At 47.8% G+C, this 24,961-nt stretch overlaps 1 protein-coding gene across 10 annotated transcripts in view; it reads left to right on the top strand.

The window, feature by feature from the left end:
- The window catches only part of LOC128344755 (solute carrier family 2, facilitated glucose transporter member 5-like), a 61,844-nt gene extending 47,766 nt beyond the window's left edge, over positions 1–14,078 (top strand). For 3 of the 10 annotated variants that reach the window (XM_053295556.1, XM_053295555.1, XM_053295558.1), the window contains 4 exons: positions 2,294–2,395; positions 2,931–3,006; positions 6,440–6,567; positions 12,850–14,078. In XM_053295556.1, the coding sequence (XP_053151531.1) occupies positions 2,294–2,395; positions 2,931–3,006; positions 6,440–6,567; positions 12,850–13,176 (633 nt within the window). In that variant the 3' untranslated portion in view covers positions 13,177–14,078. Of the gene's footprint in view, positions 1–2,293; positions 2,396–2,930; positions 3,007–6,439; positions 6,568–11,471; positions 12,798–12,849 lie in introns of those variants that run through there. The other 7 variants (XM_053295557.1, XM_053295559.1, XM_053295560.1 and 4 more) reach the window with 7 other exon arrangements.
- Positions 14,079–24,961: the final 10,883 nt, after the last annotated feature.

Raw genomic sequence — 24,961 nt, 5'->3', positions numbered from 1 at the left:
ATTTGGACAAGCAAATTGTTGACCTTCTGGCCCATTTTTGGCGCCCTGCCTCTTCCTTCCTTTTCAAGTGCACAGGTAGAGAAGGATCAAGTATGTGCCCATGTGTAGTGAATGACTGTCATTCTACCTTACTACTTTTTAATTTTTTTAAATAAAAGTCTGACTTTGTGTGGGTCTTGCACAAGGCTGCCACATGTCTCTATAGCCAGCTATATGGTTTTTTTTAAACATAGAGGTCAATGGATGCATGGTATGGAGACAGTTGATAGCAAGTAATTTTTGTCCCTCTCGCATAACTCTAGAACCAGGGGTCATCTCATGAAAATGATTGCCAAGAAATTTAGGACTGACAAAAGGAAGTACTTTTTCACACAACGCATAACCAACCTATGGAATTCTCTGCTATAAGATGTGGCGACAGCAAACAGCCTGGATGGCTTTGAGAAGAGTTTAGATAAATTCATGGAGGACGGGTCTATCAATGGCTACTAGTCTGGTGACTGTAGGCCACCTCCTGCCTCAGAGGCACGTTGCTTCTAATTACCAGATGCAGGGGAGCAACAGCAAGAAAGAGGGCATACCCTCACCTCTTGCCTGTGGGCTTCTCAGAGGCATCTGGTAGGCCACTGTGTGAAACAGGATGCTGGACTGGATGGGCCTTGGACCTGATCCAGCAGGGCTGTTCTTATGTTCCACACATTAGGTTGGTTCTCATGATCAAAATCAGGGTAGGAGGAGCATCCATACAGGCTCCAAGCACCATGCACCTTCCTGAGGAACAGTCATGTGTCATGAACATGTGTTGGCCACAGGACAGCATAGGAAGTGCTTTTCCTCCACCTCGATACAATGCAGGGTACATAACATGGGTTGGCTGCCTCCGTCCTACCCAGGTTGGGGCTAGCAGCCTATCACTTCCCACTCTTCCTACCTCGATTTTTGCAGACACATTACTTTCTTGGGAGCGTGAATGGGCCTTGGAGTCTGGCTGCATGATCCTCTTGTCCCAAGTTTGCTTGTGAAAACCAGCTCACAGTCTGGCTTCCAGTTTGACTTGGAGGCTGTGTGAAGTGAAAATCAGCTTGCAAAATGATTTTTATTTTTCACATGACCTAAAGCCCGAATTAGAAACAGTATGGATTCTTTGCTTTGCTTCTGTTGCTTTTGGGATATGGGACATGCTGCTGCTCAATCACAGCTATGCTCAAGTCCTGGATTTCCAGTGGGCAACAGTCTCTTGAAATCTACAAGAGATAGAAGGGGGCGGGGGGAGAGGTGTTGAAAGACACCAGGAAGTCTTTGGTCTCCAGATAATGGAATTGCAACTCTAGCACAACTCTGAGGAGGATACAAATCCCTGCATATCTACAATTCTTCACAATGGAAGGCCCTAGGGGATTGCCCTAGGGGGTTACCAGGGGGTTGCCCAGGTAGCACACCTCTGTGATACCAGGGCAACTTACAGGGGGAGAACCAGCTGGCCTGAGTGTCATTGTTCTACAGTGCCCCCTGACACTGGCAGGAAGGGAGAGCGCGTTCACTCAGCTCAGGAGGAGATAGATTATCCAAGGAACCAGTGGTGTCCTGTCGACCCCATCTAAGAACTGTCTTTGGCTTGACTCTTGACAGCCACACAGACTTGCTTTGCCTTGCTGCTTGACTGCCCCATCTGTCCTCAGTCAAGTCCCCTGCTTCTGGTCCTTCAGTGGCTGATCCAGTGTCAACCAATGTACTTCACAGCCAAGCACTAATTTGATTCCAAATTCTTGGACATCTTGGAGAGACCATTTTACTCCTGTTTTAAAAACATTACCCTGGCTGCCTATATGTTTCTGGGCAAAATAAAAAGTGCTGATAATTACCTGAAAAGCCCTAAATGGCTTAGGCTCATGTTATTGATGAGAATGCTATAGACTCCTCACAGCTTATTAAAGGCCGTTCTGGAGGTTTGCTTACAGTTGCTGCCAGCTTGCTAGGCCTTCCCTGTAGCCATTCCCTGCAGCCATTCCTGAGCTTTGGAACATGCTCCCTGCTGGAATATGAAATCTGACTTCTTTGTCGGTTTTTAAGAAGGTCTTAACTAGGCACTTGGAAGCAGAATCTAAATGTTTTGTTTTTGTTTTGATTTTCACTGTTGAATTGTCTACTGTTTTGTTTTGAAGGCTGGAAATGGGCTAGAGACTAATCATTGGGCGATATATGCTGAATGTATGAAAGAATGAGAATGAAGGAATGAATGAATTTAACACTGTCCATGGTGGCTCTCTCTCTTCCCTGCCTTTATATGCTCTAGATCTTTGTCATTGATTTTTGGGGCCGGAGGTTTCTGCTTCTCACTGGCTTTGGGATCTGCAATGTCACCTCCATTCTGTTAACCATGACCCTTGAACTCAAGGTTTGTAATTCAAAATTCCAAGCACTTGTGTAATTTAGGCTTGTACTGGAGGATTGGCTGCCTTTGGCACCCTCCCCTTCTCCTCCATAAGCCTTCCTGAATAGCACCCTTGGAGCCACCTGGGAAGTTGGCGGTAGACTTAGCAAACATTTCCCAAACATATGCTTTAGAACAGTTGTGTTGTGAAAAACAGGATTTCCTTCTGGTTGGTTCATCCATAGAAGAAGAGAGAAAGATTATGTCTGAATTTAAAATTCACTTGGATTTCATGAGAAGGGTTCATGGAGCGGAGTGGGCAGGGCTGTAGATTCTCCTTGACAGATCTTTCCTGCAAAAGGAGCTTGGATGTTGTAGTCTGGTGCCACATGGTCTATATAGGCAGAGCTCTTGCTGTTCTTTGGCATCTTTTGCATTCTATAGGCTAGCAATGGGCCAACAGCACAGAAGGGACATCCCCTAAAATAAGGTTAATCCTGTCTTAAGGAATATGCATGAACGGTAGATTGTGCATGAACTGGTTATCTTTTCCCCACAGAATATCATATGGTGGATGCCTTACATAAGCACAATTTTAGCCACAGTATTCACTATTGGATACACCATTGGGCCAAGTAAGTGTTCAGATGATGGATGTACTGAGCTCCTTGAAGGAACTGCAAAATACAAATGGGAGAAATACATTTGTGAGTCAATTAAAGCTCGTCTGGTGGCTATTCGGGGACAGGCCTTCTCCACTGCTGCCCCGAGGCTTTGGAACACACTTCCTGCTGAAATAAGAGCCTCCTCATCTCTGACAACTTTTTAAAAGGCAGTCAAGACGCATTTGTTCACCCAGGCTTTTAGTTAGATACTAGTATTTTTAAGCCCGTTAAAATAACGGGCGCTAGTACCTCCCCCCCCTTCCTTCTCCCTCTCTCTCGCCCTCCTTTCCTTCCTTTTTTCTTTTTCTTTCTCTCTCTCTCTCTTTCATTCCTTCCTTTTCTCTCCCTCTCCTTCCTTTCCTTCATTTCTTCCCCCTCTTCTCCTTCCCTTCTTTCTTTTTTCTTTCTCTTTCCCTCTTTCCTTTCTTTCTTCTCTCTCTCTCTCTCTCTCTCTCTCTCTCTCTCTCTCTCTCTCCATTCCTTCCTTCTCCCTCCCTCTCGCCATCCTTTCCTTCCTTTTTTTTCTTTCTCTCCCTCTCTCTTTCCTCCCTTCCTTCTCTCTCCCTCTCCCTCTCTCTTTCCTTTCCTTCCTTTCTTCCACCTCTTCTCACTCCCTTCTTTCTGTTTTCTTTCTCTTTTCCTCTTTTCTACCTTTAACGGGCTCGCTCTTTGGGGCTGGCTGCATGAGAGCACTGCCAAAAAACCTCTTCATTTCCTTTTAGTGACTTCTTAGTGCCCCCAGTTCAAGTTTAATAGAAAAGGAAGGACATGATGTAGCTTTAAGGACAGGAAACTAATGCCTTCCAAAGGAATAAATTCCATCACTGGCTGCCACAAAGTGTGCTAATTATTTTCGTTGATAAATTAAAAGCCATAAAAGTCTCTCTAAAGCGTGCAGTTTACAGTCATAGTCTGCCCTACTGCTGCACTGAGAGTTGATATAGAACTGTTTATTTTAATGTAGTAAACACTCCCTTTTTTTGGTTTAGCTAGGATATCTTCTGTGTTAATCAAATACAGTTTGTGTTAATTTGGCCTTATACGAAGACAGTCAGTGAATCAGAAAGTTATGACGAACCCTTCTAATCAGGTTGTCAAGTGATTTTGTGAATATTGTGTGTAGACTCCCCAACAGGGGCAAGCAGCTGTAGGTTGGGGGGGAGGAATCTGAATCAGGACCATGGCAAGAGCAAAGAGTAAAGCCCCCCTCCCCCATTCTGTGATCCCGATACAGATTAGGTCTGCAGCTATTATTTCGCAAAAAGCAAAAGAATAAAGAAAAGGAAAAGCAAAAAAGGTTCACATGCCAGGGCCAATTGCATGCTTGATGTAACATCTTTTTTGATCTTGGTTCATGTTCGCCCTGATGTATGCACACATTCCGTTCCATTCACACATTGTTACATTCATTCGAATGGAAGAAGCCGGTCTCTGTGGACCCAAAGAATATACAAACAAATGTGCTCCCCTCATTAAAAGGAATAAGAAAGAGGTTGCAGGGCGAGGGTTCATTTCTACATCAGAGCATTAGCATGTGGATTTGAAGTCTGTTGTCTTTTTAATGTCTAATGTCTAGTTAATTTAATTATTATATCATTACTTAAGGTTTATATATGCTCCCTTTTCACCCTATCAAGGGCTCCCAAGACAATTTGCATTACATGAAAAAATGAGTCAATTAAATCCAAAGATCAAGACAATGCAGTTTTTAAAAAGTGCAGTCAAAAAAAATGGTTTAAGACCTGGTATGCTCACCCGCCTACCTCCGAGGGTGGGGGGGAAGGGAGGGAGGGGTGGGGGGGAAGGGAGGGAGGGAGGGGGCGGTGGAAGGAGGGGAGTCGCTGGGGCGCTTAACGGGCGCTAGAAGAGCTGTAGAAGAGCAGCTTCCCCAGCAGGCTCATCCGGGCTCTTCCTTGCTGGCTCTCCCGCAAGCCAAGGCCGCCGCCAGTGTCCAAGAGAAGCAATCCGTCCCCGGGGGGGGGGACGAGTGCTGAGTTCAGGAGGACCCTGCTCTGGCTGGACTCTACATCCTTCATGCCATCGCTGCTGCTGCCGCCGTGGCACACATTGAGCTGCTCTTCAGCCAGAGCCCGGCGGAGCCGCCCTCGTCTTCTCCTCCGCTGTGGCTGCGGGGCATGGCATTACGGCGGGGGGCAAAAGCAACAGCAGCAGTGGCGGCGACAGCAGCAGCAAAGGGTGCCGGCACCCGCTTGGCTGGAGGCGGTGGGTGGCAAGCAGCCTTTTCCAGGTGGAGAGGGATGAAGCAGAAGAAGGCGGGAGAAAGACTGGGGCAGGAGGCGCTTAGCGCTTTCCCCACAGCTCCCGCCAAGCAGGAAAAGGGCAGGGGAAGCCGTGGGGGCCATCTTGCTAACCCACAACAGGGAGTGCATGTGTGCGGGGCGGGGGGTTGGGTGAGAGAGAGAAGAGGCGACGGCGGCTCCGCTCACACGCCTTCCCTTTTGGAGACTCCAAAAGGGGCCGGGACACTGGTGTCGGTGGTCAGGCGAAGAACTGCTTAATTTCAGCGGAAGAGAGGTGCTCGCAAGCAGAGCTCCTCTCTCTTGCAAAGCCTGTGCCCGTACTGTCAGTTTGGACGCAAAGGACGCCTATTGCGCCCTTTACGGCCATAGTGTCAGTTCGGGCAGAGCCGTTGCAAAGAGAGGAGCTCTGCTTGCGAGCTCCTCTGTCTCTCTGGATTTTAGGAGTTTTTTGCCCGACGGACATGGCTGGGGTAAGGAGGGCTCGGCAGTTGGGAGGGAGGGAGGGCGGGTGGGCGGCCAACGGCAGTGTTGGGTGGGAAATGGCTGCCCGTGGGGCCGTGCAAGGAGGACCTGGGATTGGTCCGAAATGGCTGTGGGTGAGGGCGGGACAGTGATGGCGGGCGGGCGGGCAGACAGCGATCCGGCCGTAATGGCTGCCCGTGGGGCCGTGCATGGAGGACCGGGGATAGGGGCGAAATGGCCGCCGGTGGGCCCGGAACGGTGGTGGCGGGAGGGCGGGCGGGCGGGCGACAGCAGGAGGTCGAGTGTTTGGTGGCTTTGGAACACTGGCATTGGGGGTCCTGTCTCCCTTGGGATGTTCTGGGCCTGCGCTTTGCGCAGGCCCAGAACAGCCCAGGGAGACAGGGACGCAGATCCCCAACGTTCCAAGGCCACGGACACTCACTTAGCCTTTTATTATATAGGATTGTTTTAATAGTTCTAACATTTTAAATTTTAATTGTTGAAATGTTTTCATCTTTTTACTGGTTGTTTTTATTGTTTTGTTGTAAACCACCTAGAGAACCTGAGTTTTGGGTAGTATACAAATGTGTTCAATCAATAAGAAAGAAAGAAAGAAAGAAAGAAAGAAAGGAAGGAAGGAAGGAAGGTATTCAATGCCACAATTCTTTCCCTCCTCCCAGGTTCAATTCCCTTCCTGATGACAACGGAACTGTTCCTTCAGTCATCCCGGTCCTCAGCCTATGTGATTGGGGGATGTGTGCATTGGTTGTCCAAATTTCTATTATGGGTCATTATGCTCCATATAAACGTGAGTAATTTTGTAGATCAGTGTGGTGGGAGGGACTGCGTGGTCTGGGTGGGGAGAGTTGGTCCTGTGGTAACAAGCATGAATTGTCCCCTTTGCTAAGCAGGGTCCACCCTGGTTGCATATGAATGGGGCACTACATGTGTGAGCACTGTAAGATACTGCCCTTAGGGGATGGAGCCATTCTGGGAAGGTTCCAAGTTCCCTCCATGGCATCTCCAAGATAGGGCTGAGAGAGATTCCTGTCTGTAACCCTGGAGAAGCTGCTGACAGGCCTGCTCAACCTTATCCCCCCACCTGTTTTTGGACTACAACTCCCATAATCCCCAGCCACAGTGGCCAATAGCCAGGGATTATGGGAGTTGGAGGCCAACATCTGCAGGAGGGCTGAAGTTGAGTAGGTCTGGTGTAGACAATACTGAGCTAGATGGACCAATGGTTTGACTCGGTATATGGCAGCTTCCTGTGTCCTGATGAATCAGTAAACAAGGCCCAGCCTGCTCCGCCATCCCAATGCATATGAAGATGAGGTCCTTGGGGTGCTCAACTCATCATCATTTGCTATGTGGAAAAATTCAGGCCAGTGTTTTAATTTTTTTTTTTAAAAAAAGACCTCTCACAAATGTGCATTTGTTGCAACATGGTGTAGTAGGCAGACTCGGCTTCAAATCCCCAGTTGGTCATAAGGCTCACTGGCATGGCATTGAGCAAGCCTATCATTCAGTTTGGCCTGTCAGAGGATCTCATGATCCGAGTCTGTGGATTGTGCTGCTGAGATTTTGGCTTGGGGATGGGACCAGAGCTCAGAGATAGAGCAGCTGCTTTTCATGTAGAAGGTCCCCGGTTTAATCCTTGGAATCTCTAGGCAGGGCTGGGAAAGACTCCTGCCTAAAACCTTGGAGAACTGCTGCCAGTCAGTGCAGACAAACCTGAGCTAGACAGCCCAGTGGTCTGACTCAGACTTATTTATTTGATTTATTTATTTGATTTATTTATTTGATTTATATACTGCCCTTCCAAAAATGGCTCAGGGCGGTTTGCAATAAATAAAAACAATTAAAATCAATTAACAGTTAAAATAAAAGACAAATCAATTATTTTATTTTATTTATTTATTTAAAATATTTCTATACTGCCCAAAACTTGCGTCTCTGGGCAGTTTACAATTAAAATCATTTAAAACATTAAATCAATTAACAATTAAAATCATTTAAAGGATTAAAAACATTCAAAACCCAGTATTAACATTATTTAAAATTATAAAGCTAATTGAAAGCCTGGGTCAATAAATGTGTCTTCAGTCCCTTTTAAAAATTGCCAGAGATGGGGAGGCTCTTATTTCTACAGGGAGCGCATTCCAAAGTCCTGGGGCTGCAACAGAGAAGGCCCGTTCCCAAGTGGCCACCCGATGAGTTGGCGGCAGCTGCAGGCGAACCTCTCCAGATGATCTTAGCAGGCAGTGGGGCTCATGGCGAAGAAGACATTCTCTTAAATACCCAGGGGGCCTAAGCTGTTTAGGGCTTTATAGGTAATAACCAGCACCTTGTAATTTGCCTGGAAACGTATTGGCAACCAGTGCAATTCCTTCAACACAGGAGTAATATGGTCTCTCCTAGATGACCCAGAGACCAACCTGGCTGCCGTGTTCAACTGCAGTTTCCGGACTACGTACAAAGGCAGCCCCACATAGACTGCATTGCAGTAATCCAGCCTAGAAGTTACCAGCAGATGTACCACTGTTTTGAAGTCGTTCATCCCAAGAAACGGACGCAGCTGGCATATCAGCCGAAGCTGACAAAAAGCACCTCTGGCCATCGCCTCAACCTGGGACACCAGGGAGAGGTTCGGATCCAAAAGCACCCCCAGACTGTGGACCTGTTCCTTCCAGGGGAGTGTGACCCCATCCAGAACCGGCAGATCAAAATTTTCTCCTGAGTTTCGACCCCACACAATAAGTACCTCTGTCTAGATTCAGCCTCAGTTTATTATCCCTCATCCAGCCCATTACTGCCTCCAGGCAGGTGTTTAGGGAGGTTATGCCCTCTCCTGATGATGCTGACATGGAGAAACAGATTTGGATGTCATCAGCATACTGATAGTATCATGCACCAAATCTCCTGATGATCTCTCCCAGTGGTTTCATGTAGATGTTAAACAACTTTGGAGACAATACAGAGCCCTGAGGGACACCATATGAAAGTTCAGATTTTGATGAACAGTCTCCAAGAGACACCATCTGGAATGTGCCAGTGAGGTAAGATCGGAACCACTGCAAAGCAGTGCCTCCCACCCCCAATCCCTTCAGACGTTCCAGAAGGATACTATGGTCAATAGTATCAAAAGCCACCGAGAGATCCAAAAGGATCAACAGAGTCACACTCCCTCTGTCAATTCCCAATTGGAGATTATCCATCAGGCCAACCAAGGCAGTCTCCACCCCATAGCCCACCCAGAAGCCAGTTTGATATGGGTCTAGATCAGGCCTGCTCAACTTCGGCCCTCCTGCAGATGTTGGCCTACAACTCCCATAACCCCTGGCTATTGGCCCCTGTGGCTGGGGCTTATGGGAGTTGTAGTCCAAAAACAGCTGGGGGGCCTAAGTTGAGCAGGCCTGGTCTAGATAATCCGTTTTCTCCAAGACTGCCTGGAACTGGGAGGCCACCACCTTCTCAATCACCTTGCTCAACCATGGAAACAGGCCTGTAGTTATTTAACTCTGAGGGATCCAAGGCAGGCTTCTTCAGAAGTGGTCTAATGATTGCCTCCTTAAGACAAGGAGGCATCCTACCGTCCCTCAGAGAAGCATTTAGAATCTCTACCAGGCCTTCAGCAACAGCCTCCCTGCCAGATAGTATAAGCCATATCGGACAAGGATCAAGAGGGCAGGTGGTAGGGTGCACCATTCCAAGCAACTTGTCCACAACCTGAAACTGATCCAGGGTCATCACATAAGAGGAGCTGCTGGACACCTCGGCATCAGACTCTGTAACATTTGTTGAGTTTGAATTCAAGTCGGCCTGAATACGAGATATTTTGTCCACAAAAAACTCAATGAAAACATCACAGCGCGTAATTGTTGGTTCTAAGTACTGATTCAAGGGGGAAGGGGTGCACATTAGCCCCTTCACATGACCCTGAACAACTCAGCCGGACGTGAGCTTGCAGAGCCTATACGGGAGGAAAAGAAGCATTTCTTTGCCGCACGTATCGCCTGAGCATTGATCTTCAAATGTTCTCTATGTAATAATCTGTCAGATTCGAGTCAAGTCTTCCTCCACTTGCGCTCTAGTCATCTACCTCGCCACTTCAGCCCCTGTAATTCTTCTGTATACCAAGGGGCCAATTTCAAAGTGGGTTGGAGAGGACGCTTAGGTGCGATCGTGTCCACTGCCCTGGTGAGTTGATTATTCTAATTCTCCACCAGAGTGTCGACAGGGTCACCAGAAGAGCCAACGCTTCTTGGAATCCTATTGGATCCAGTAACCTTCTCGGGTGGACCATCCTAATGGGCCCTCCACCCCTGCGGAGGTGGGATGTGTTCGTGAGTCCAACCTTAACCAGATGGTGGTCCATCCATGACAAAGGGGAAATCACAGGAGTCCCCACCCATGGAACACCACCCTGTTCAGAGTGGAAGATCAGATCAAGCATGTGACCAGCAATATGCGTCGGTCCCGAGACCACGTGGGATAGGCCCATAGTCGTCATGGCCACTATGAACTCCTGAGCCACTCCGGACAAATTGGTCCCAAAGTGAACATTGAAGTCCCCCAGCATCACAAGCCTGGGAGACTCCAACGCCAAACCCAAGACCAAGACCATCTGCTCAGTTAGGGACTCTCTCGGGTAGCGGCGCTATTGGTACACCAACAGAAGTCCCAGCCTATCCCTGGTCCCCAAACTTAGGTATACACATTCAATATGGCCAGACACTTCGACAGGGATCCTGGCAAGGGAGATATTACTCTTGTAGACCACAGCCCCTCCACCTCCCCATTCACTTCCCCTCCCCTGCTCCTCAACAGAGTACCCTGGAGGAAGAAGCCGGGACCAGACCGGGCCACCAGCCTCCCCCAACCAAGTCTCTGTAATACATACCAGATCGGCCCTTTCATCCAGAATCAAATTATGGATGATTTCAGGTTTATTCTGGACCAACCTGGCATTATAAAGGAGCAAGATGAGGCTCTGTGGGTGGTTAGCATTGCTTTCCAAGGTCAAAAAGCTGGCAAGACAGTCAGAAGGGGAGACAGCAATTAAGTTTCTGATTTCCCGTCCCCTGCAATGGCCTGCTGACCTGACAACGTTATTCCTTCTATTCCCCACCACCACTGGAATAGCTGCCCCATAATCAGTGGATACACCCCCTGTCTCCCCATCTCCAGACAGACCCAGACACATTGAAACTCAGCTCACTCAAGATTTCAAAGAGAAGCCCCATTATAATACCCACCCCCATTGACACACCCACGAGGGATCTTGAGCCAAACAGCCTGGCCCTCATCCCTTCGGTGGTGACCCCTTCGGTGGCAGGCCCGCCACCACAGGCAGCGTCCCTCCTCCTGTAATTCAACAATTAAAATCATTAAACATCAAAAACACCAACATTAAAATCATTTAAAACCAGCATTAAAATTTAAACAATGAATCAAATTAAAAGCCTGGGTGAATAAATGTGTCTTCAGCACCTTTTAAAAAGTTGCCAGAGATGGGGAGGCTCTTATTTCAACAGGGAGTGATTCCAAAGTCCAGGGGTAGCAACGGAGAAGGCCTGTTCCCAAGTAGCCGCCAAGTGAGTTGGCAGCAACTGCAGGCAAACCTCTCTAGATGATCTCAACAGGTAGTGGGGCTCATGGTGAAGAAGATGTTCTCTTAAATACCAGCTTCATACGTTGCTACATTTTCAGAGCTCTCCTCAGGCACAGATGGAAATGGAGTGTGTGAAATAGCAACCCCTCTGATTTGCAGATAGAGGGAAGCCTTTGGAATGGCTGCCAGGCCTAAGATAAAGATAAGTGCTTTCTGCTTGTGTTTGCTCAACAAAGCAATGTGTCTTGCATACTCCATTCCTCCAGGCTCCAGTTCACACACTTCTGCTTCCAGCAACTGACTGGGCTGGGGATAGGGTTGCCAGGTCCAGGTGGTGAAAAAAGTTGAAATCTGTCACCAAAAAGGTGGAAATAGTTGGTGCTATTCACCAAAAGTCTAAAAAGTCTCCATTTTTCATGTTTTAAAATGGCATGAAATTTAAATATGCTGATTGGTATAATATGTGCATGCTCTCCTAAAAACCAGATAATTTGAGAATAAATACAACTCACACCCACCCCTTTTCCCACACAGTTCAAACACCAGCCTTTCTCTGACTGGATCACAGAATTCTATGGGACAAATGGTGCATTTTCTTTTCATTTTCAAAGGGGAGAGAAAACACCACAGAACCCTTTCCACACAGTTTGCCACCAGTGACCTCTGGATCACAGAATCTCATGGGCCAAATGGTGCATTTTAATTTCATTTTTTGTGGGGGAAGAACACCCCCCCCCTCTCCACACTAGCTTCCCCTCCACAGTGGTGCATATACGGGAAACACAAGTTTCCTGACCTGGAGGGAGCTTTCTGGCTGTGCTGTAGAGCAGCAAAGACAGACACACTGCCACGGCACAGTCAGAAGAAGAAGTCCCTCCTTGGGGCCACTGGGCCAGACACAGTGAGTCACTGAGAAAAGGAGGAGGCAGGCTGCTGCAAAAAACATGTGGCTGGAGAAATAGGATGGAAATGGTTGGCGCAGCAGCAGCATACAAAACAGCTCCTCCTACCGCCACACAGCAAACATTACACATGAGTAAGTCCATTGTTTCCAATAGGCCTACACACAGATTTGGGCCACTCGGCACTTGCAGCAGGATCACTGGAACTGGAACTCTGGAAACTCCCTCCAGCACGGAAATAGTTGCGGGTGGGGGGGGGAATAGTTGCAAATCCAGGGTAAAAGTCCACATCTGGGAGCCCTAGTTGGGGAATGCACACTTTCTTCCTGGTTTCCTGTGCAGCCTGCCTGCCCTCCAGCCAGGCCCCCCCCCCCGATTCTAAGCTTCCTTCCAGGGGCGCTTGGGAAGATTACAAAACAAAAAACAAAAACAAAAAACTCCACAAGACAACCCTGGCCTGAGTTCCTTGGAAGAAGCAGCTCAAGAGAATATAAATGTGATAAATAAACATCTACATTGTGATCAGGTCTATTTCTTTTGCTCTCTCTTCTTCCCTTCCTTTTTAAATCTCTAGAAAGGAATTGGTCCCTACAGCTTCCTCGTATTCTTGCCTTTCAGCACAGCCAGCTTTTGGTACATCCTCAAGGCTGCACCAGAAACCAAGCAGAAGACCTTTCTGGAAATCAGGAAGGTCATGGAAAAAACTAAGCCCCCAAAGAAATCGTCAGGCAGGAGGCAGACAGAAAGATGGGAAAGTACTTCACAAGATGACCGCATCTTACAAAATAGCATTGCTATGGAATTCGTGGAGGTGCTGCAGGCCAGGATAAACCCTGAGGTCGTGTCTGCTGAGGTCTCTAGTTCAGTCCCTCACTTTGTGAAGAAAGAGAGACAAACCTAGAGTCTGTAACTGTACCAGGGTCTATAGACTCCTTTAATTTGTACACTTCCTATTTATGGGGGAATGTTGCTCTGATGTGCTTGAGGCAGTTGTGGGGCTCTTAATCCACATCTGGACTGCAGCTACGGCAAGAGGCTAAGACATCTTCCCCATCACATGTGCGATCTTCTAGCTGCTATTTAGTAACAATAACAACACCCAAACATGTCACTATTAAGCATGTGCTTAACATAATTGGTGCTTTTGATCCATATCTAGTATTAACATCCATGTTTGTGCACTTTTTCTTTTTTAGCTTTCACTCTCTACCAAAGGGATTTAGGAAATCCTCTAACTCTACAGACTACCGTTTCATAAGTTAGAGGCTAGGAATCCTCCTCACAGGGGGCAGTGCAAGAATTCTGGGATGGAGAGAGAGTGAGCAGACAAATCAAGGGGAGAGGGAGAAGAGGTGACTCTCAAGTTCTCTAGGTAATAACTGACAGATGGGAGATGAGCAACGGCTGCATCACGTGGTGTCTTGTTTGTGTGAATGAGCCATCACAGATGAAACACCCTAAAAGGAGCTTCCATGTGACCGGACACTTTTGGCAGTGTCTGGCATAAAGAAAGAGTTGGGCTGGGCACAATGCTACAGTGTCTCTCAAGGGGTGACTCTTGGTTGTATGGGTGCATGATTTGGGTTGCCAAATGCTTGTTGGAGGTGCAGAGCCCTCCGTTCCTTATTTGTCAGTGGGGGGGGGCATCACATGTCAGAGCATTTTGTGCTCAAAAACATCAGATGGGCGAGACTGAAAGCTTGTGCATCTCAAGGAGGACAGTCTTCCAGGGATGGGGGTGTTTGCTATGGAACAGCCAAAAGCCTGCTTTCGGGTGCAATGGAATAAAAACTTAGTTTCTTATTCAGGCTGCTCATGTAGCTGTCTGTCCTTGTTGAATAAGGATCTGGGAACCACTTTCAGCACTGAGGATGGTATTGTTCTGATGGACCCCTTATGCCACATGAGCCTGCCCACCACTGCAGTTTCCATCAGAGGCTTTGGTTCAGGTCCTGTTGCCACCAGCAGAGGTCTGGTTGGCCAAGATGCAGGACAAGGCCTTTTCATTTGCAGCACCCCGGTGGCAGGTCTGATCAGCCCCTGCTTTATTCCTGTTGTGGCACGGTGGAGAGGGGAATTACTAGTTAATGGGGTTATTACATGCTCCCAGCTTTTCCAAGTGGTAAGAAGTGCCCATGGTGCAACACTATCTTGGGATCTGGTTTCCCTTGGAGGAGTGACCACTGAGGCTTATGATGTCTTTGCAATATTTGGTTTACTTATAAGGAAAGACATTGAGCAAAATGGCATTGGAAGAGCAGCAGGGCACTCTGGTAAGTTGGCAACCAGTTACACCCGTTCCCGGAGAGCAAAAGCCTGCAGCCTTAGGGGCCCCAGCTTCTCCGAGTGGCTTCTCTGAGGTGCCCCAGCATATGCATTCCAAGCTTTCAAAAGTTTGGCCTGTCTCTCTACAGTTTCCTCATGAGCTTGCCAGTGATATCTGTTGAAGCTAACCAAACACTCATGGGGCCAGCAGGGGAAAGAGGAGAGGTGAGTCACCTCACATACTCCCATCCGATAAATGATGCATGGCTGAAATGACTTCCTTTTCCAGAGTGATGCTGAGCTATTTAATAACACTTGGGAAACATCAAGCTGGCTCCAGACCTATGAACCAAAATCGACAAACAAAAGAACCTGCCAGCCAGCTAATGGCTGCAAACTCACCACAATATAGTGCTATATTAACAGCCGGATGCAGGGCCCCTTCCATGAGATTTGGCAGCAAGGGGGTTGCCTCAGGTGGCAGGTGCAGGAGGATGGTAGGCACGGTCTGGCACCCCATCCTCCACTGCCATAGGTACCACCTGCCTTGCCCCTGACTGCAAGGGCCTGATTGGAAGCTGCTTCCAGCTCCTGATCTGATCTTTGCGGGCTTTCAAGGCAGAGAAAGTCTAGGAAAGGAGGCTGCTGGCAGTCTCTCTGTCAAAGCTGCAGTCAGATCCGAATCTGAGCATGGATGGATCTGACCCTTGCAGGTTTTGCAAAGTACAGGGGCGAGGTGGCAGGTTGCCAGCAGCTTTCTCTGCTGCCGGATCCCTTAAAGGTCTGCAATGGTTGGATCAGGAGCTGGAAGCTCGTGGCCTGATCCTTGTAGAGTTTAGGAGCACTGAGTAAGAGGAGGAAGTTGCCAGTTACCTCGCCTCCTCAGGCTGCCCCCTTAAAGGGGGTGAGTTGGACATACCCTTGCTGCAGAGCAGGGGCGTAGCTGTAATTGAGCGAAAGGGTTCAAAGAACACAGGCCCCCAGCTCCTGAGGGCCCTCCAGCTCCACCCCTCCCTATTTTCTGCATTAACTCCCTCAATCTGGGGGGCCTCCAGAGAGAGTGCTGAACACAGGCCCCCTCTTCCCTAGCTACGCCCCTGCTGCAGAGTGATGTGTTTGCCATCTTTCCTCAGGCATTGACAGGTAGGCTGGGCCCCTGGATGTATGGAGCCTCTCCATTTTAACCCCACTTGCAGCTAATTGCCGAAAAGCAATGCCTGGGCAGTGGGTGGGGGCACTAAAAGTGTAGTGTGAACTCTGGTGTGGAGCACACTTAATCTTTGTTCAGGTGTGAAATGCTGCACTGTCAGACTGAAGTGCCTGCTGTCCAGAAAATAAAGTTGCCATATTCAGGCTTCCTAAATGTGGGTGGTCCAATTTGCATATTATGCAAATTATGTAGCAACTAATTTGCATTTATTATTTATTTATTTGACAGGTCTGTATACTTTTCCCTCCTTCTCTGCCTTCCCATGCGATTGGATCCAGAGTAATATCCGTGCAATCCATGCAGCGCATTTGAAATCTGTGTAAATCCAGGTGGAATTTAGCAGCCGGGTGGAGGAGCCAAAATCTGGGGGCTAATTCTGGGGGACATGACAACCCTACCAGAAAACAACTAGGCAGAGAACTGGGTTGTCCCCCCTTCCCCAAAATCTATTTGGAATTGGCTAAGTGTGTGTTATTTCCAGGAATTCCTCATTGGTTGCAGCAGGCACTAATATAGGTTGCCCCCCACCCCCATGGTAGTATTCTGTTTCAAAGGATTCTGGGAATCTGTAGTAACAAAAAATGGACTGGGGCTGAAAGTGCTTCTCTATCCTCCAGTGTACGAATGCTGATGAGGCTGGAACTTCATGCAATTGGAGGAAGGCGATTGCTCTATATTAGAAGTTGCACTTTATTAAAACAGCAGGAGATGGCTGATTACCCCCTGTCTGATCTGCCTTATGGTCAAACTACACAGGCATGCAAACATGCAATATTGAGGCGGACTTTCAACTCTAAGCACTTAAAAAACAAAAACAAAACCAGAGACACACATGAGAGTGGAGGGGAGACTCTGTTGGGACTGGACATGTAGGCAAGAGGGAGGTTCATTCCATACCTTCACTCCATATACTCCTGCAGGGTATATTCCCTCCATATACGCTGCATGTCGTTTGAAGCCTGCTGGAGAAGAGGAGAAGAGGATACCATCTTCCCCAGGGTGTGAGACTGGGGTGCTTGCCTCTTCTCTTCTGCCCTCCCTGGTTGCCATCTGCCTCCCCCCCAGGACTGCTTGCAGAGAGGCTTTGCAGGACTGGGGCTGCAAGGGTGATTGGGCAGTTTTTCCTGGTTCCACCTGCTGAGCTTGCTGCTCAGCCTATATAGGAAGACTGCCAGTGGCAGCGGGGGCGACACCAAAGGAGGTCGCCCCTTTGGGGGAGAAACGAGGGTGAGGGCTGGATGTGTATTACTGAGACTTGGTTGGGAGAGGCTAGTGGTCCAGTTTGGTCCCAGCTTCTCCCGCCAGGATATTCTGTAAAGGAGCAGGTGAGGGGACGTGGGCAGGGAGGTGGAGTGGCTGTGGTCTATAAGGATAATATCTCCCTTACCAGGGTCCATGTTAGGGTATCGGATCATATCGAATGTGTGTACTTGAGTTTGGGGACCAGGGATAGATTGGAACTTCTCTTGGTGTACTGATCGCCCCGCTGCCCAACGGAATCCCTTACTGAGCTCACGGACTTGGTCGCGGAACTTGCGCTGGAGTCTCCCAGACTTTTGGTGCTGGGGGACTTCAATGTTCATTTTGGGACCAATTTGTCCGGGGCAGCTCAGGAGTTCATAGCGGCCATGACAACTATGGGCCTATCCCAAGTGGTCTCTGGACCGATGCATATTGCAGGTCACACGCTTGATTTGGTCTTTTATTCTGATCAGGGTAGTGTTCCGTGGGTGGGGACTCCTACAATCTCCCCGTTGTCATGGACGGACCACCATCTGGTTAAGGTTGGACTTACAACCGCTTTCCACCTTGGCAGGGGCGAGGGGCATATTAGAATGGTCCGCCTGAAGAGGTTACTGGATCCGGTAGGATTCCAAGAAGCCTTGGAGGGATTTAATGTTGGCTCTGCTGGTGAGCCTGTTGATGCCCTGGTTGAGAGCTGGAACAACTTGCTCACCAGGGCAGTATACATGATTGCTCCTAAGCGTCCCCTCCGACCTGCTTCAAAACTGGCCCCTTGGTATACAGAAGATCTAAGTGGGCTGAAGCGGCATGATAGGTGACTGGAGCGCAAGTGGAGAAAAACTCGACTTGAATCCGACAGATTACGACATGGAGAACATTTAAAGATCTATGCTCTGGCGATATGTGCGGCAAAGAAGCTGTTCTTTTCTTCCGATATTGCCTCTGCGAGTTCACGTCCGGTGGAGTTGTTCAGGGTTGTGAGGGGACTAGTATCTGCTCCCTCTCCCTTGAACCAGAATTTGGAAGCATCAGTTACCTGCTGTGGTGTGTTTAATGAATTTTTCACAGACAAAATCTCTCGGATTCGGGCCGACCTAGATGGAGACTCCACAATTAATTTGATGTCTGAACTGGAGGTTTCCGACAACTCCTCTTATACGATTTGACTGGATCAATTTCAGTTTGTGACTCCTGATGATGTGGACAAGCTGCTTGGAGCGGGGAGGCCTACCACTTGTCCTCTTGATCTTTGTCCAACATGGCTTGTTCTATCTAGCAGGGAGGCTGTTGTAGGCAGCCTGGTAGAAATCATAAATGCTTCTCTGAGGGAGGGCAGGATGCCTCCTTGTCTTAAGGAGGCAATTATTAGACCTCTTCTAAAGAAGCCTGCGTTAGATCCCTCAGAGTTGAGCAATTATAGGCCAGTTTCCAATCTCCCATGGTTGGGCAAGGTAATTGAGAGGATGGTGGCCTCTCAGCTCCAGGCGGTCTTGGAGGAAACTGATTATCTAGACCCATTTCAAACTGGTTTTCGGGTGGGCTATGGGGTGGAGACTGCCTTGGTTGGCCTGATGGATGATCTCCAATTGGCAATGGACAGAGGAAGTGTGACTCTGTTGGTCCTCTTGGATCTTTCGGCGGCTTTCGATACTATCGACCATAGTATCCTTCTGGAACGTCTGAGAGTGTTGGGGGTGGGAGGCACTGTTTTACAGTGGTTCCGCTCCTACCTCTCAGACAGATTCCAGATGGTGTTGATTGGAGATTGTTGCTCTTCAAAATCTGAGCTTAAGTATGGTGTTCCTCAAGGCTCCATACTCTCTCCAATGCTTTTTAACATCTACATGAAACCACTGGGAGAGATCATCAGGGGATTTGGAGCTGGGTGTTACCAGTATGCTGATGACACCCAGATCTACTTCTCCATGTCAACTTCTGCAGGAGTTGGCATCTCCTCCCTAAATGCCTGCCTGGAAGCAGTAATGGGCTGGATGAGGGAGAATAAACTGAAGCTGAATCCAGATAAGATGGAGGTACTTATTGTGCGGGGTCGGAACTCTAGAGATGATTTTGATCTGCCTGTTCTAGAGGAACAGGTAAGCAGTCTGGGAGTAATTCTGGATCAACGTCTCTCCTTGGTTTCTCAGGTTGAGGCGGTGGCCAGTGGTGCTTTCTATCAGCTCCGGCTGATACGCCAGCTGCGCCCGTTTCTCGAGATCAATGACCTCAAAACAGTGGTACATTTGTTGGTAACCACCAAACTGGACTTCTGTAATGCGCTCTACGTGGGGCTGCTTTTGTACGTAGTCCGGAAACTTCAGTTGGTTCAGAATGTGGCAGCCAGGCTGGTCTCTGGGTCATCTCGGAGAGACCACATTACTCCTTTGTTGATGGAGTTACACTGGCTGCCAATAGGTTTCCGGGCAAAATACAAAGTGCTAGTTATCAGCGGCCGGCGGGGCGACCAGACCCGATGGCGGCGGAAGTGAGCCGACTGGGCCCGATGGCAGCGGCCGCGGCGGGGCGACCGGGCCCACCGGAGAAGGGGGGGGGTCTGGAGGAGAGAGAAAGGGAGCCGGCCCCAAAGGTCTTCTAGCGCCCGTTATTGTAACGGGCCTAATATGACTAGTAACTTATAAAGCCCTAAATGGCTTAGGCCCTGGGTATTTAAGAGAGCGTCTTCTTCGCTATGAGCCCCACCAGCTGTTGAGATCACTTGAGGAGGTCTGTCTCCAGTTGCCACCAACTCGTTTGGTGGCTACACAGAGACGGGCCTTCTCGGCTGCTGCCCCGAGATTGTGGAATGCGCTCCCTGCTGAGATACGATCCTCCCCATCTCTCGCAATTTTCAGAAAACACCGGAAAACACATCTCTTCAAACAGGCTTTCTCAGCTTTTTAAAACTTGTTTTTAAATTGTTCTGATTATTTAATTGTTGTTTTATGATGTTTTTAATTGTTAATCATTATTTTATGCTTTATAATTTTTGTTTTAACTAACTGATTTTAATGGTGTTTTAATGTAAATCGCCCTGAGCCTTTTGGAAGGGCGGTATAAAAGTTTAAAATAAATAAATAAATAATAATGTCCCGATTCTGATTATGTTCACCTTGCATGTGCCTTTTTTGGACAAAAAAGTGTACACATGTGCACATGTAACTTAGCTGTTTGCTTTGCATGTCACATTATGGAGCTGGACTTAGGGAAAAGTCTTAGGAAGCAATGCTTCCTGTCCTTTCTAGTGTCTTTTGGATATCTAGAACAGGGAAGGGCAGACATCAGATTTGTTAGATGTACTTTCTGTTTTCCTAGAACCACAAGCGCTACCAATAGCAAGCAGGTACAAAATAGTAGCTTGTTTGGGGAAGGCTCTGAGCACATGCTCACTCCAGAAATTTGTTTTCAGTTCTAGAATTCAACTCACAGTCTTTTCACACAAGAATCCAGTCCTGGTTTCCTCCAAGCTTTCTTTATTTTTGTAATCTAGTTTCAAAATGGGGTGGGGGAAATCTTTTTGTTACTGCTGTTCCTAAACAATTACATACCTGCCAACATGTCCATATTTTCCCATTCACCTGAATGGGAAAATAGGGACATGTTGGGAGTTATGCAATTAGGAATCTAAACTTGCCAATCTACTACAAATCACCTAGAAATCTAATAGACCCCCAATCCACCTTCCACCCATCTCTGACCAAGAAGAACCAGAGTGAGGGGGAAAGAACCAGCCTCATAATTCTGCCCTCACCCTGTTCTAGCTTCAAGATGGGTGCTACTAGAGACATGGAGGTGGGTCTCACAATCAAGGAGACCCGCCTCCATAGGGTTTGCGGGGAGAGCAGGCTAAGCCCGCTCTCCCCGCAGATGACCAGGGATGCAGCCCTGGGCGGCCGCAGCAGCTGCCCACACAACTGCCGGCTCCATCACAGAGCCGGTGGGGGCTGGAGAGTTCAGGGGCCACGCGGCCCCCGGAAGCTCCAGCATGCCCTGCGCAAGTGTGTAGAGCATGCTGGAGAAACCCTGGAGCCAGAAGGCTGCTTTTCAGCTTCCCGGTCGGGGACCTCCTCCTGAGTTGCTGCGGCACGGAGATGCGCTGCGGCAACTCATGATTAAAAAAACCAGGTTTGCAGAGGGCTTGCTCTGCAAACCTGTTTTAAGGGGTGGACTACTTGAGTGGGTTCCCCACTCAGGAACCACTGGGCTCGCAGCCGAGCCCAGTGGTTCACACAATGGGACAAAATCGGGCTAGTGGAGGCTAGCCCGATTTTGTCCCATCATGTGAATAGTCTCAAGGTGTAGAGCCTGAAGAGCAAGAAGCATGGAAAAACCCTTAAACAAGTTGTTCTAGTAAGAACTAATCTGCCTACTTTCCTTTCACTATCCCTACAACTGGACTACATTTGGTCCAAATCAGTTAGGCAGTTCACAAGTTAGCTCACTTGTCCCTCAAACATTCATGAATCCACCATTTTGAATTGGGGTGGGTGACATCATCACAAACTATGTGTTTGATATGTCCCTATGTGTCCCTACAACAGTACCAGATTTTGTCCAAATTGGTTCCCACTTGCTCTTCAAACATTCATACATCCACCATCTTGAATTGGGGTGGATGACATCATCACAAGCCATTGAGGTGTCCCTGTGTGTCACTCACTACAACTATACCAAATTTGGTTTAAATCAGTTTGTTGGTCCATAAGTTAGCCCTCTTGCACCTCCAACTTTCACGTGTCTGCCATCTTGGATTGGGGTGGATGACATCATTACAAACTACATCATTGAGGTGTCCCTATGTGTCACTCACTACAACTGTACCTAATTGGTTAGAAGGTCCACAAGTTAGCCCACTCGCACTTCAGACTTTTACACATCTGCCATCTTGAATTGGAGGGGATGATGTAGCAAAGTTCAAATTGTTTAGGCAGTTCACGTTAACCCACTTGTGCATAAAACATTTACATGTTTGCTATCTTGAATCAGGGTGGATGACATCATCACAACCTACGCTGTTGAGGTGTCCCTACCACTGTACCCAATTTGATTCATATTGGTCCAGGCGCTGCATGTTACAGTATGTATACATAACATGCAGATGGGGCTTAAATGGGGAGTCAACAAAGGGAGAGCATGCATACCTGCCAACATGTCCCTATTTTCCCATTCAGGTGACTGGAGAAATAGGGACATGTTGGCAGGTATAGATCACGTTGAGAAAGACCTAAGAAGAAAGTGTATGACAAGAAGTATACAGAGGGCTTCAGAACCAAATTTCTTCTCTCCAATCCCACCACACACCACCTTGGAGCATGGGAAGCTGCCTCCTCCTACTGAGCCAGACCACTGGTCCATCTATCTCAGGGTTGTGTACGTCGACTGGCAGTGACTCTTCAAGGTTTCAGGAAGGAGTTTTTCCCAGCTGTACCTGTAATTTCCAGGGATTGAACCTGGGACCTTCTGCATGCAAGCAGATGCTCTACCTCTAAGCTACATCCCCATCCAGATTGTCTTTTAGAAGTGAGGGCTTACATGTAGTCCCCATCCAAATGCAAACCAGGGCAGACCCTGCTTAGCAAAGGGGACAAGGCCAGCTCTCCTCCTCTATGGCCACCCTCTGTAGCTCAAACACAATCCACTGGTGTACCACAAAGAGCAAGCACACAAGAGAAAGCTGCTTGCTGACGATCTGAGGATGGAGATCTGAAGGTGACTCAAGAGCTGTTGGCTGCCACTTTTAATGAGCAGCAGCTCACAACCCTCAAGAAGCCTGAGGGAGGATATCCAGAGGCAGATGAGGGTGGGGGACTTCAGGAGCTCCACTGACACTTAATGTGGAAGCACTAAGTCTAGCTTTATCCACAAAGGTAGGATAGGGAGCTGTGGCGGGGAGGCAGCAGCTAACCAGGAAGCCACTATATTATACCTGCAACCAGTGACAGCCATTCAGCTCTGAAGCAGTAGAGAAGCTAGAACTAACCATGGCATAGAATACCTTATCTCTGTGTTGCCTGAACAACATGTGTGTTAAGGGCATGACCCTTAATGGCCCTTAACAGCCACAATGTCTTGGCACTTTGGAGCCTGAGTGAACATGGAAAGGCCTTAACACAACTTGTTCTGAAAGGTTTTTTGTTCACCAATAATACTATGATCAGTCAATTTTCGGAATATGATCATAACGCATTCCGTGAAGCCCAGTTTACAATACAGGAAGAGTTGTTGGACTCACAGCCCTGTAACATTTACATGGAGACTGTGACAGAACCAATTCCACATGTTGGCTGCTGTGAGACTGGTCATAAGAACATAAGAACAGCCCTGCTGGATCAGGCCCAAGGCCCATTCAGTCTAGCATCCAGTTTCACACAGTGGCCCCCCGCTGTGTGAAACAGGAGCCCACAGGCAAGAGGTATGAGCATGCCCTCTCTCCTGCTCTTGCTCCCCTGCAACTGGTATTGAGAGGCATTGTGGTCCCTGGATATTGGGTGCAAAAACAAAGCCTCTGCCCTGTTCTTTGTCTCCTGCATCTGGTGATCCAGGGGCGTAGCTATAATTGAACGAAAGGGTTCAAAGAACACGGGCCCCCAGCTCCTGAGGGCCCTCCAGCTCCATCCCTCCCTATTTTCTTCATTGTCTCCCTCACTCTGGGGGGCCACCCGAGAGAGAGATGAACATGGGCCCCCTCTCCCCTAGCTACGCCCCTGTGGTGATCAAAGATCTACTGCCTTTGTGTGTGAAGAGTCTATTCCGCACAGCCTGACAGGCATTTTTCCCTCTGATTCCTGAAAGAATTAAGCCAGTCTGTGTTACCCAACACTGCTAAAACCCACTTCCCAGGTTCCACCTGCTGACTGGGTACTTTAAAGATAAATAAAGTACCCAGTCATATATATTTAAATAAATACTGTACATGAACTTCTGCGTGAAACAAAATTTCCAGTATCATCAACAAATTTGCTCATGCTAAATCTAGAAAATGTAACTTTTAAATTGTCGTTTTCTTACTTTTGACATTTGAAATTGATACCTACATGTAAGTAATAGTATTACTGAAGTGTCAGACATTTGTCGTATTGTTTGGCTGTATAGCAAATGGGGGGGGGATGAATTACTTTACTATGCAAGTAAATAATTTATGTTTTCATATTTATGTGCATTTTTTTTAAATTTAGGGCCCCTTTATAACATATGCTACAGGCTCTGCACTAGCTTAATCTGACCCTGGAACCAAGTGTGCCTGAGATGAATCCTGCTTGGACACCACACTCTGAGCTAGAAACCTTGATACATAGGCCTGCTTCACACATATATACTGTATGTTATTTGTGATGTAACTGCATCCTTGAAGCCTGGCAGCTGAATATGTGAATGGGCTTCACTTGATAATTAAGCCTTAGCTTGTGGTCTTTATATCTGTGATTGGTCCTTTCACATTGGTAAGCAAGTCTTAACATGATTTCACAGTCATGGGATTAAACATGGGTGAACCAGTCGCTAAAACCCCAGATATGCAATGTGACTCATCATGGCTCAGTGGGAAGGGAAATGAACTCTGTGTTTGCCTAGAGGCCATCTTCTTTTGTTATCACTTCACAAAATCCAAGTTCAAATTAAACCTTGGAGACTGTTCAAGAGCAATATCATAATAATAATACTTGGCATTTGTAAAGAGGTTTTGAGCATTCAAAATATTTATTGTAAATTATATTGTAATTCTAACAACCCTGTCAGCTAGGTAAATACAATTATTCTCACATTGCAGATGGAGAGGTCTGGCACATTCATCCCCATTTGAACCGGGGACTTGGTGATTCATATTTCAGTTCCTTAGGCCCTATGCTATACCAGCTCTATTACACCAGTAACTGATTAGCACATCCTAAGTATGTGGATATGCAGCTACATCTGTCTCCTGTCTACTAGAGAATGCATTGCACACCTTCCTCCCTTAGTCTCAATGCCCAAC

The sequence above is a fragment of the Hemicordylus capensis genome, chromosome 2 (genome assembly GCF_027244095.1).
Source record: "Hemicordylus capensis ecotype Gifberg chromosome 2, rHemCap1.1.pri, whole genome shotgun sequence".
NCBI lineage: Eukaryota > Metazoa > Chordata > Lepidosauria > Squamata > Cordylidae > Hemicordylus > Hemicordylus capensis.
The sequence above is the reverse complement of the archived record's forward strand: the minus strand, read 5'-3'. Positions and strand labels throughout refer to the sequence as shown.